This window comes from Papilio machaon, chromosome 10 (assembly GCF_912999745.1).
Source record: "Papilio machaon chromosome 10, ilPapMach1.1, whole genome shotgun sequence".
Classification (NCBI taxonomy): domain Eukaryota; kingdom Metazoa; phylum Arthropoda; class Insecta; order Lepidoptera; family Papilionidae; genus Papilio; species Papilio machaon.
This window is the reverse complement of record NC_059995.1, coordinates 6,572,854-6,584,759: the sequence shown is the minus strand read 5'-3', so window position 1 is coordinate 6,584,759 and position 11,906 is coordinate 6,572,854. Positions and strand designations below refer to the sequence as shown.

The following is an 11,906-nucleotide window of genomic DNA, read 5'->3' as shown; positions in this document are numbered from 1 at the left end:
GTTATCTGATTAATTGTAAAAAAATATAAAAATAAATAAAAATGCGTTTTTATTTCAAACCCTTTCCCAACTTCCCTCTTATACAAATAGACGAATACTGTGTTTTAATAATTTCAGAATAACATGTTTGCAATAATAAGCCATTTAATAATAATAATAAGCCATTTTTATTTAATATATTTTATTGGGATAAAGGAAATACCGTTGGTAACGATTATCTTAACTAGGTATCACTTCTTCAAATACATAGTGCTTCAATTAAAACAGCAAAGTCAATTCAGTACAAAACTATAACCTCATAGTTTCATTGTTAGGTAATTATAAATAAATACATTAAGAATACTGAACGTTAAAATATATTGAGATTATACGAATAAGCATTCATTTGTCTACCACTTTGACAAAATTATTCACAAATGCAATATATGGCTGGTTTTACAGTCACGCGTTTCGGCAGCGCCGTCGGAGCGCGCGCGCTCGGATATGTATTGGGGTATTAGTAGCGTTTCAAATTCGCGCGCTTGAGCAGCGCCGTTCGTTGAACGCGTCCTATTCGCGCGGCGCGGTCGAAGCGCGCGCCGCTCGTGCGCTTCTACGGCCATTGTGCGTTTTAGTCTCACGCCGTTGAGACGTGCCGTTAGGTACTGTTGTGTACAAAATGAATCACATCGATACGGGTCGAGTAATTGACGAAGTGCGAATTAGAAGATGTTTATGGGACCCGGCCGATGATTTTTATAAGAATAATTTTATAAGGATAAGAATAAAGATCTTCGTAAAGAAAACTCTAACTTGCACAGTAATTCGTCGAAACTGCTGGTTGATAGGCGAAAATATTTATAAAATTTATAACTATTTTCTCGTAAATCAGAGAAAGATGTTACGTGTTCGCCTCTCAGTAACCTTGTAGCGTTATAAGGATCAACACCTACTGTTCTTCGACGTTTTTGTTGCCTTTTTTTCCATAAAAAGTAAATAGCCAGTACTCTAACCGCATTGCCGTTCATTTTGTATCTGTTTGTACACGACTGTCTCACAGCAGCGAAACGCGCCGTACTAATGTCGTTTTTTGGTGCACCGCTGTTCAAACGCGCGCTGTCCAACAGCGCGCTGTCCAACGGCGCGTCTAGCGTGACTGTAAAACCAGCCTATTAGGCCAGAAAGAAGAGTCAAAAAATGTAAACAAACTGTGACAGTGAGTGATATCTGTCTCTTTCACTCATACTAAATAGCCGAGATGCAATGTATTATGGATTTGTCTGGTGTGATTGTACACAGTAATTACAAAACTTAGTGTTTGGATTTCTTTTAATTATCGCCATATTACGGTCTATTTATGTTCACCATTCTTTACGTCATCTCGCTGGCTGTAATATTCTGCACTAATTAAAACAATAAACTCCTATTTACACATGGTCTATATCCTAGATATTTATTCAAGTCGCTATTGTTTCATGACATCTGTTATCTACCGTCAGTGCACGACAGTGAAACAAATATATGTTTGTACCAAAAGTCAACAGTCTTGGCCCACGCGCCGAGGGTTGTCGAATCCGGTTTTAAAACTTCAATCAACATCTTTACTAATACATCTTTTAGATCCTGTTGACAAAAATGTTTAAAATTAGCACAGGTGGGCACAGTTAATCGAAAAGTTAACTTCGTTAATCGTTAATTCGTTAATTTAAAAATTAACTTCGTTAATCGTTTAAGCGTTAAATTCTCGAAAATTTAACGCAAGTTAAAGTTAATCGTTAACAGTTAACCATACCAAAATTATACATACTAATTTAACACTTATGTGGCGACACTTGTTTTAAATAGTAATTTGACTATACATTCTATAACACACTAATATTAGAGACAAGTATGAATGCAGTATAGTGTATTTCATTACGAGTGCGGAAAGCCTGTCATTGCAAAGAGTTCCGACAAATGACTACAAGTTGACAGTTGGAACAAGTTGTAATGACAGTTTCGCACGTGTACCAAACAACTATTTTTGATACAGTTGCGAAAAAATGAAGCAATTTAATAGAATAATAAAAACACAATAAACTCAACTAACTAAAATGTTTGGAAAATGGCGCCAACCGTAAAAGAATACAAACACAGATATTTTTTTTCTTCACCAATTCTGGGTAGGCAAAGGGAACTATGCCCAAACAGTCAAGTATTCAGTAGATTATTTTTATTGATATGAAATGAAAATTAAATTTAATGAGATGAAGTAAAATGAAACCTAACCTAATTCATTGAATCAAAACATTAAATTTGATATTGTAACAGATTAGGAGCTTCTTTTTAGAAATATTTGCATGAATCATAAAAACTTCAATGATTTTTTTTTGTAAAAACTTCGTGGTTGGTTTTTCTTTTTAACAGACATTATTTTGACAGTTGGGAAAGAGAACGCACGAGTTTGGAAAAGCTAAAGAAAAAGCACGAGTAAAAAAGTTTTTTAATACAGTTGCTCAAAAATTGGCGTATTGCAGGGACGAAGAGTGTTCGGAATGTGGGCTATTACATACTCGTGTTTTTATATACTCGTAATGAAATATACTATTTCGAACCTTCTTTTGATTTTGTCCTGTATGTCACGTCTTTCCCGGACGCTCTGACGCATCACACTTGCACGCAAACTTCACATATATTAATTATCAACTCGTTCGTTCACCAATCGAGTCGCCGACAGTCGCCCAACTTAGCTGAACTTACGAGCGTGGCGTGGCGCGTAATTTAAACAAAATGACAGCACGTCTCCAAGTTTCTAATTTAACGATTAACGGATTTTATTAACGGAAGTTGAGTTTAACGGAAGTTAACAAAAGCGTTAACACTTTTTGAAGTTAACTTAAAAGTTAATCCGTTAAGCAAAATGTTAACTTCGTTAATTAACGATTAACGGATTAACGAGTTAATGCCCAGCTCTGAAAATTAGTTATATCTTCTGTTGCTAAATAAATATATGTAGGTCACAATTATTTTCGAAGCAGTAAAATAAAACTGCTATACTGAGATGAGTACTTTAAGGGCTACCAAGGAATTTAACACCCTCAGCAAGAGCGTCTTCAAGGGGTGGCAGGGGGGAGGATAGTTGCCTCCCCCTACAGAATCTAAGAAAATGTAAAATAGATATAAAACTACTTAGAATTTCGAAATATTAAAATGTATACCATCCATAGCGATCCACATAGATAACTTAAAAACTACTTATCAGTTTTTCATAAAAAATTGGACCACATGTATCAAATGTGGTCCAATTTTTCCTTTTGGCATTCTCTTTGGAATAAATAAATTTTTTTTTGTACTTGTCCTTTCATCGGGTGGTGATGTCTTTGACCCACAACAATACCTAAATGTCTCTCAGTGTGTTATATATGAATTATAGGCAACGTTTTAATTCTAGATATCTATCTAGATTTTTGGTTAATTAAACATTTTTAAAGTTCTCAGAATAATTTAGCAAGGCAAGGGGCCGGTTCAATAGTCCAACGGCGGATTTGCACTCTCTAAGCTACTCTGAGCTACTTGTTACAATAAGCATTGAGTTATCCAGCACAACCTTAATATTTCGCGGCATTTCCTTGTTACGTAACATTTTATCTCCATTCCCCAACTTCAGACTAAATTTAATGTCATGTATTGTAAGTTGACGTACTCTCAATATAAACGTTATTTGAGGAGAGTCCTGAAACCGTCTGCGAGGAAAACGGAACCTGTTCCATTTACTTATATGAATTTTACATTTCTATATTTAATAATATCTATGTGGAGACGCTTGTCAAGCTCTCTGGGGTTGAGGTTTCTATTTTAAGTACATTACATACTATCGAACCTTTTCATTTGAGGATTTTTTTTAAAATAACCTGCACAAATTTTTAAAGCTAGCTTACTGCAATTTAAATTTTTTCGATCAACAAAGTAAGCGAGGTTAGATTGACGTTTTGTACCTTTTATCCTAGCATACAACAAGAACCATTGAACTTAGTGCAAACTACTTTTTCCACTGTTTTATTTAAAGTAAGTTAGTTAAGTAAGTTAAATTTAACTTACATAGAAATGTTGTTCCTGTAATTTTCTTTTTCTATGCGAGTCTCCTATCTTGAGCATCATCTCAATGACAATTTCCGGCTGGTCGAGGGTCTTCACTGCCTGGTCAAGAGATGACATCAAATTGATGACGTGAGCTTTGAACTGAAAGTTACTTTCGTACTCTTCTTCCGGCAGTTTTCGAACCATTTTGAAGAATTCTTTCGTTTCTGGATACGCGCGGAATAACCTTCAAACGAACATTATTTTTTTTAAATGATCTAATTATTTTGAAAATAACTGTTTTATTTCATATTCTACTAAAGACATCAGAAAAAATCGCTTTGTAAATTATAATATATTAACAGTGGTAACATCATAAAATTTTCAAACTTTCTTCATTTCTAGATTAATTTAATATTACCTTTTTAACAATTCAATTCCGTTTGCCATGGAGTTCTTATGGACAAGTGCCCAGGATCGCTGCACCGCGTATATCTCTCGCCGTGTCAGGCCCGATATCGGATTCACTATGTCGGGGTCTCCGCCCCACCAAAGATAGCTCAGCCACCCGCCCATTGCCCACTAGCTTCCTACCACTACTTGTAATTCTGAAACACTAGAAAAAATAGTTCATTAAAAAATTATAATACATAGAAAAATTTAAAACAATAAACAGATTGAACGATATATTTCAACATCGATCGAGCATGAATCCTGACTAGACATAGATTTGTTTCAGCTATACTATAGCGACTAGAAACAATTTCGATGCTAGAACTGAAGATTTTTACAAGGAGGTTAGCTTGTAAGTTGAAAGTTACGAAAGCGATTATAATATGAAATTCTTGCATAATTAGAACACTTATTCATTAAGTACCCATAAACATAATTTTTAATGTTTTAATGTTACATTGTAGTTCACTTGGACGATTAGGGTAATGAAAGCTATCAATTATATGATTAAAAATATTTTAAAATTAAAAGAGTAAAATTAGACTCTAGTCAGTACCTTTTGCTTTGTCTTTACGCGCTTCAAAACTAGAAATGTCGTCAATAAAACGAATGTAGACGATAAGTAGACGAACAAGATCATTATTGCTTCTACCACTGGCTTAAATACTACCTTTCTTACTTATCAACTGCGGCGAACTAATGTGTAATATAAATTAACTTATCGTTTTATCACGAGTCTTCATTTTATCAAGACGACGACAAAATCATATGTCTCACAAAACAAAAGCAAATATAATATCAGCTGACACATTATTCATCTCATCACGTTTATGTTTGAACAATTAAAGCTAATATTTGTTATTGTTTTCTGTTACGTATTTAATAGGATTTTGAGACATCAGATAAACTGGTGACGACGAAAAGAGTCTTAATTAAATTCGTGATGACATTTCGTGGCCATTTGTTGTTTGAAAAACGAAAAATCCGACCTTATTAGTGTTTAAAATAAAATAAAAAACCGGAAGAATATTAAAAGTGACCGTCAGCGATGATGGTGAATTTAATTTGTCAACTAGATAAATGAGTAAACAAAAATTTATCATTTCTATTATGTTAACTTAAAAGACAAGCACGTGTATATATAAAATATTCTTCAAGTTTATTTATTTATATATCAGGTACTTCCTGATGTAAAGGTGTTTCAGGAAATCATGCCAAATAGACTCCGTTATTTTAGCCTATGCCTTGGGGAACAGATGTGTGCTTATGCGTGCGTAATTAAAAAAAACTTGTTCATGTGTTCTTCCAAACTATGTTCTAGATGTTTGCCTGGTGTAAAATAGCGGAAAATGCATGTCGTACGAAAATATAATGTGAACCATAAGAGGTTGGAATCCAATTAACTGACACTCGAGAGAGCGACATTTGTGAAGCAAATACACTTGTACAAAGGAAACATCGTGTCGGTTCGTAATTCATGCCTTAATTAAAACGTCAAATACATATTTAGTTAACTTTCTGGTGGCATTCGTTTAATGTGTGTAAAACGACTAAACTATGTCGTATTGACATCTGCTAAAATGTGTAAAAAATGTGGTCGGATAAATTTTTTTGCATTTAAAAAAACACGTAAAATTTTACAAAACGCTCAAAGTTAATAGTGTTTATTTTAGTATTTTGTTGCATACGTTTTTAATTTAATATAAAAATGTAAATCACGTATTTTAATTTATTTCTCCCGGAGCACGTAAATTGAAATCATAACGGAAGACTAATTGGACAAGGCTCGATACACACTTGACCGGATTTTTAATCAATTAGAGAGCCGAAGATATACTAATATATGATACGGGCTCACTTCAAAATTATTATACGGTGTGCGGACTGCGGTGCGCAAGTTATTGGTTACATAGTGGAGAGTATATACATAATTTTTTACTTATATATAAAATATTTTGTTTCTTTTTATTTTAATAAGTCGTTACTAATATTTTTCCATTAGTTATTTTGGATTCCAAGAGAAAAATATCTAACCGCAAATTTAAATTTCTATGTCACTCGCAAGACTTCATATCGTTGTCTCTGTTTTTTTATAAAGAGAATTAGAGCGATGATAGTATGTTTTATACAAGTACAATACAAGTTGTTACACAAATGGAAACACAGAGGAATCAAGTTTGCCAACCCTAGTTTAGTTTAAGACGGTGTCTGGCTGTAGACGATTGTCGGAAAGCTTCCCTTCAAATTGTTAATTATGAGCAAGCTGATGAGTTTATTTTGTTTATGTAGCCTGCTCCCTACAGACATCGGGAAAGGCGGCTAAGTAATAAATAACTCAATTAATGTTTTATTTGTTGGATAAATGTATAATGAAGTTAAATAACAGTTATATTTTAAAATAATTTTTCGCATTATTAAGACATACAAGAGTTAATGTTAATTTTATATTTTAATTGTACTTTTTTTTAATAATAACAATCGTCATATTTGCAGTCAAATATGCTCATGAGTTCATTCTATTGTTTAAAACGGTATGATAACTTGTTAGTTTCCTAGTAGATAACTTAGTAGCTTTTAAGATTAGCGCAGATGTAGAGAGGGTACTATTATTATGTTAAGATTATTGTAACATAAACATTATGTTATGTTGGGATTATTACGTGTAAGTATTATCAGTATTAAATTAATAGATAAAGCGGTCTCAATATTTTATACATTTTACCGTTTAACGTCGAAGCTATATTGAATGGCAAATATTTGTACATCCAAATTTAACTGCCCGCCTATCCTTTGTGTGAACGTTGTGTAAATTGAACATTTATTTAAAGCCATAAATATATGTACAAGAGTATTTCTGTACTCGTATTTCTAGTATTCATTGTATGGATGAAGACAAGGTCGCAAATGTTCTTTATAAATCAGGATTCGTTTGTCGTTAGTTTCGTAATTCTGTTTACATCTATGTAAGAAATAGTGGTAGAAATGTATGGAATTTGAAAGTTTATAACATATAGGTATTTATTTACATCAGGATATACATAATTATATATGTATACAACTTACGCCCGTCACACAGTGCGGTAGGCAGAGATTAGAGTTTTCCATTTGGCGCGGTTCTGACACTGATCAGCCTCTTTCCCATCAATACTACGCACATATAATAAGGATGACAATAATCGTATATTTTTATATCTGCATTAAAGTATATGTATATGTTTTCCTCACACTCGCAGTAAAATAAAATGAGTAACTGCCTACGCGGTATCGCCCACATCACTTCAATCTACTACAGATGTAAGTAAAGTGGGCGATACAGTGAAATGTAAAACCTTTTTGTTAAAAAGAAAATACGTGTGTAAATAACGTCGAAAAAGTAAAAACAAAAAAATCATCTTAATTTCAAGTTAAAACCACAGAAGCTTACATAAGCTTAGATATTTTTTGTTAACTATGAAATAAAACCCATTTTTTTAATTCTGTTGTCACTCTTTACAATTCATACGTCATAAGTATAATTTATAAGTAGTTTTAAGTATTTAGCAATATAATTATTTAGTTTATAATAACTTATTTGGGGTAGTCGAATAGGGTTAGCGATTGGCAGATGGCCGGTTGTAAAAATTAAGCTAAAACATTAATGTTTAAAAAAATATATTCCGCCGAACCCACGAGAGCTAAGGCCAGGGAGATGAGGACGATAAAGCATAGTTTAATATGTTTTATCATTGGTTTTTATATCATTTAAACAAGTATAGTTTCCTTTGTAAAACCTAATTATGTAGAGACAAATTTAGCTTCCTTTGTAACTGTAGAAGAGTAAACTTATGTAATTAGAAAAAATTATTTCGTTCCTTAATTTTTTAAGGTCGGAGATACACTGTTGCAGATTTTGTAATGTGAACATTTATATTTTGATGATCTAATTTGTGGTATCCTTGAATTTATGTATTAGCTACTTTTAATAAGTTTCCTTTAGTAAACACGACTGTCACTTAAGTAATTGTTTTTCTTTACATGTTTGTTTCGCATCTCAGATATTTTCTTTTCCATATTCTAATTCTAACTCTGTATATTGTTTACTTTCGTTTCCATTTAGCTATGAATCTTTAGTAGCTTTAATGGTTAAGAAAAATCTATGTTACAGATAATAAATTGCATGAGGGAAGTTTAAGCATACATATAACTCTTTTAAAGTTATTGTAAGTTATTCCCGTAAGTTCATTAAAATTTGATGGCAATTATTTTGAAAGATGTTATCTTCGAATAATGTTAAGTTAGCGAATAACACGAAGCGATTCGAAGCTATGCGATGTTTGTAACGAAATCTGATACAGAAATATTTTCACCACAGATAAACCGCACATTTTTCGATAAGTCTTGTAAATCCCAAAATATTTCCAGTAATGTAATTCTTAGATAAATTTATAAAATTAGCTACTCTTGTATACATTATTTCACTTTATCCTTTAATTTTCAAATAATCTTACTAATATTATAAATGTGAATGTTTGGATGTATGGATGGATGTTTGTTTGAAGGTATCTCCGTAAGAGCTCAACGGATCTTGATGAAATTTAGAACAGATGTAGAACATAGCCTGGAAGAACACTTAGGCTACATATTAAGTTTTTTTTTATATCCACACGGACGGTGTCGCGGGCGACGACTACTAACTGAATAAATGAAATGGCTGACTGTTTACCTATTGTTGGATTGTAATGTAAATGTAACAACAAGGAAAAAGTTGGTACGTGTTACTACTCGTATTAACTGTGCAAAGTTACGTCGATGACTAAGTAAAGATATTTCATAAAAATTAGATGATTAATTATATTTATACTTTGTATTGTGAGTATTTCGATAACTCCAACGTGATTCACAAATTATTTGAGTGGCCGGACGAACCGTGTGAATAAATGATTAAGTTATATGTAATAATTAGCTGTCGTCCGAGACTCTGTCCGCGCGGTATTAAAAAAAATATAAGTAGTCTATGTGTTCTTCCGGACTATGTTCTACAACCGTGACAAATTTCATCAAAATCCGTTGTGCCGTTCTGGAGATACGATCAAACAAACATCCATCCATCCATCTAAACATTCGCATTTATAACATTAGTAAGATATTGCAGAATACTGCATTGATTGACCCAAATTATTCAACATTTGATGACGCTATATTTTGAGATTCCTCGAAACGTGAAATCACCTCTGCTTTCTTTTAATTTTAAAAGTAGGTAATACAAAGTATCATACGTGACTGTATTTAATCGAAAACGTAAAATATATTTTAGAAAAAAATTTAAACATTCCTTAATTACCGAGCTCCATAGAGCAGTAAAAGGTTGCTGCGAAACATTTTAAATAAATACGACTTAAACGTATTGTAACGTACAGTCTTAATTAAACTGTAAATTGGACGTTAAAACTGTTCTCCAGATCCATTGAGTTGTTTTTAATTATTTTATTCGAAGCGTGTATTCTTGTCACTAATTGACGTAATACATCTGTTATATGATCAAATGTTGAAATTAAACGTCGGTGTCAATTAGAATTAGGTACTGTTTTTTTAATGTTAAAAGGTTAAAAAGCATTTTATACTATATTTTATCTCTTTATTTTTTGCAAATAGAATGAGAGAGATGACATTTGTTTTGACAGTGACAGAAGATGATACTAGGGGATTGGTTTGAAAGAATATTTGAAAAGGTTTGATCAAATTGCATGTTTAAAGACGAGTAGATAAATAGTGAATGTTGGTAAAGTATAATTTTCCTGTCAACGCACACGCAAATTTATTGTCATATTTGTGACGCATCAGTTGTGAAATTTAATAGTATTATTAAATGAATGTTGAAACAATTGAATCATTCATCAAGGAGTTTATTAAAACTCGTTACAGTAATTACTCGCGTGGTCGGATCTCATCGCGTTGGGTCGCGGTACTAAAATGTTTTCATAAGACGAAGAGCTTGTAATTTTACGATTTAATGTAAAGAAATCACAAGAATTTTGGTATTAGGAAATTTTACTTACGCTTTTTATAGTTTATTACAAGTGTTCTTAAATGTTATAAAATTCGGAACTGAAATAATTTTTTTGTAATTTAATTAAGATTTTTGTAACAAATAATATAATTTTGTTTAAAAATAGTACGCAGGTTCTCGACCATGAACCTTCCAATATAATAGTAAAAGGTATTCCAAAAATTGAATATGACTTGAAATAAACCTTACCTTGATTACTTTCCATCACTTATAACTTTGAGTTTTCTTTTGTTTTAATAAATAATAACTTGTGACACGTTTTTAACTAAAATATTTTTAATTTTTAACAATATACGTGGTAAATTTGTAAATATAACAACACGTGTGATCTCGGTCAAAGTTGGCGCGCTACTGAAGTCATTTTTTATTGAGATCCTTGCAGACCTTTGATATGTTAATAAGGCTTTTACGAAAAGGACTTTAAAATGTAATGTTAACTCAAGTAGCTTTTGGAAACATTAATATTTTACTACATTTTTGGTACATTAGCGTATTCAGAAATATTGAGTTTTATGATCCTATTTTCTTAACAGATACCTTTGAGAGAAAAGCCTAATTACGGTGAATACAGTAAATAGTCCTAATCTCAACCCTCCTATCTGTATGCCTCTGTACTTCATACGGGTATTTTTGATACCGTTCTATCATATATTACATTCGATCGGTCTATGTCACAGCTGCTGTTTTTGACTCTACCGTTACGGTGGCTGATTTGAGTGTCAGTCGAATTTTCAACGCTATTGAGTACGCTTAAGTGGGTAATTATAGTATAAGAAATATTAATAATCGTAAAGCATATATAGGTACAGTGACTTGTAAGGTTCCATATCACCCATTAAATGGTATGTGATTGTATCGTACACGTATCAAAGATCAGTTCTGATCGTCCAACTTACAAACATAATATTACCAGGAGCTACATTCGCCACGCTACGAGGTAGGTAATATTTTAATGAAAAAAAAAGTAATCAAGCGAAGCGAATTCGAATTCCTAGTGTAATATAATCAGAGTACTCACACTTCCACACGATTGTTTTTCCGGAATATTTCCCGCGTAACACGTCACGTCCGTCGGAAACGGAAATTAAGAGCACGTGCACCCCCGGCGAGGATTGGCACCCGACTGAAAATCTGAAATATGTCGTAGCGGGCTGCGTTGTTTACTACGGGGTAAGGTCACGTTTAACACATATAAACATCTGAAACAAATTTCCTTAGTACGTAATTTCGTACCACATTAAGGGTTGAATTTAATTAATGTTTTACTCAAACCACTTACGTTAGTGTAAATAAAATAGAATTATATATTTGTAAGTTAGCAACTCTATCCATCTGCGATTTACAACCATCAAGTGTTACCAAAAACCGATAA

General features: G+C 32.6%; 1 protein-coding gene across 3 annotated transcripts; it reads right to left on the bottom strand.

Annotated features, from left to right (window-relative positions):
* Window positions 1-1,155: 1,155 nt before the first annotated feature.
* Window positions 1,156-11,644, bottom strand: LOC106718010 (cytoglobin-1). 3 transcript variants are annotated; one of them, XM_045679711.1, is made up of 4 exons: window positions 11,553-11,644; window positions 4,457-4,651; window positions 4,057-4,282; window positions 1,156-1,602 (listed from the first exon to the last, which is right to left on the bottom strand). In XM_045679711.1, exons 2-4 carry the CDS (start codon window positions 4,609-4,611, stop codon window positions 1,465-1,467), a joined length of 519 nt encoding a protein of 172 aa, XP_045535667.1. In that variant the 5' UTR covers window positions 4,612-4,651; window positions 11,553-11,644; the 3' UTR covers window positions 1,156-1,464. The 3 variants fall into 3 exon arrangements, with proteins under 3 accessions (XP_045535667.1, XP_045535666.1, XP_045535665.1); XM_045679710.1 differs by lacking the exon at window positions 11,553-11,644 and adding an exon at window positions 10,724-10,862; XM_045679709.1 differs by lacking the exon at window positions 11,553-11,644 and adding an exon at window positions 5,045-5,254.
* Between the last annotated feature and the right edge of the window lie 262 nt (window positions 11,645-11,906).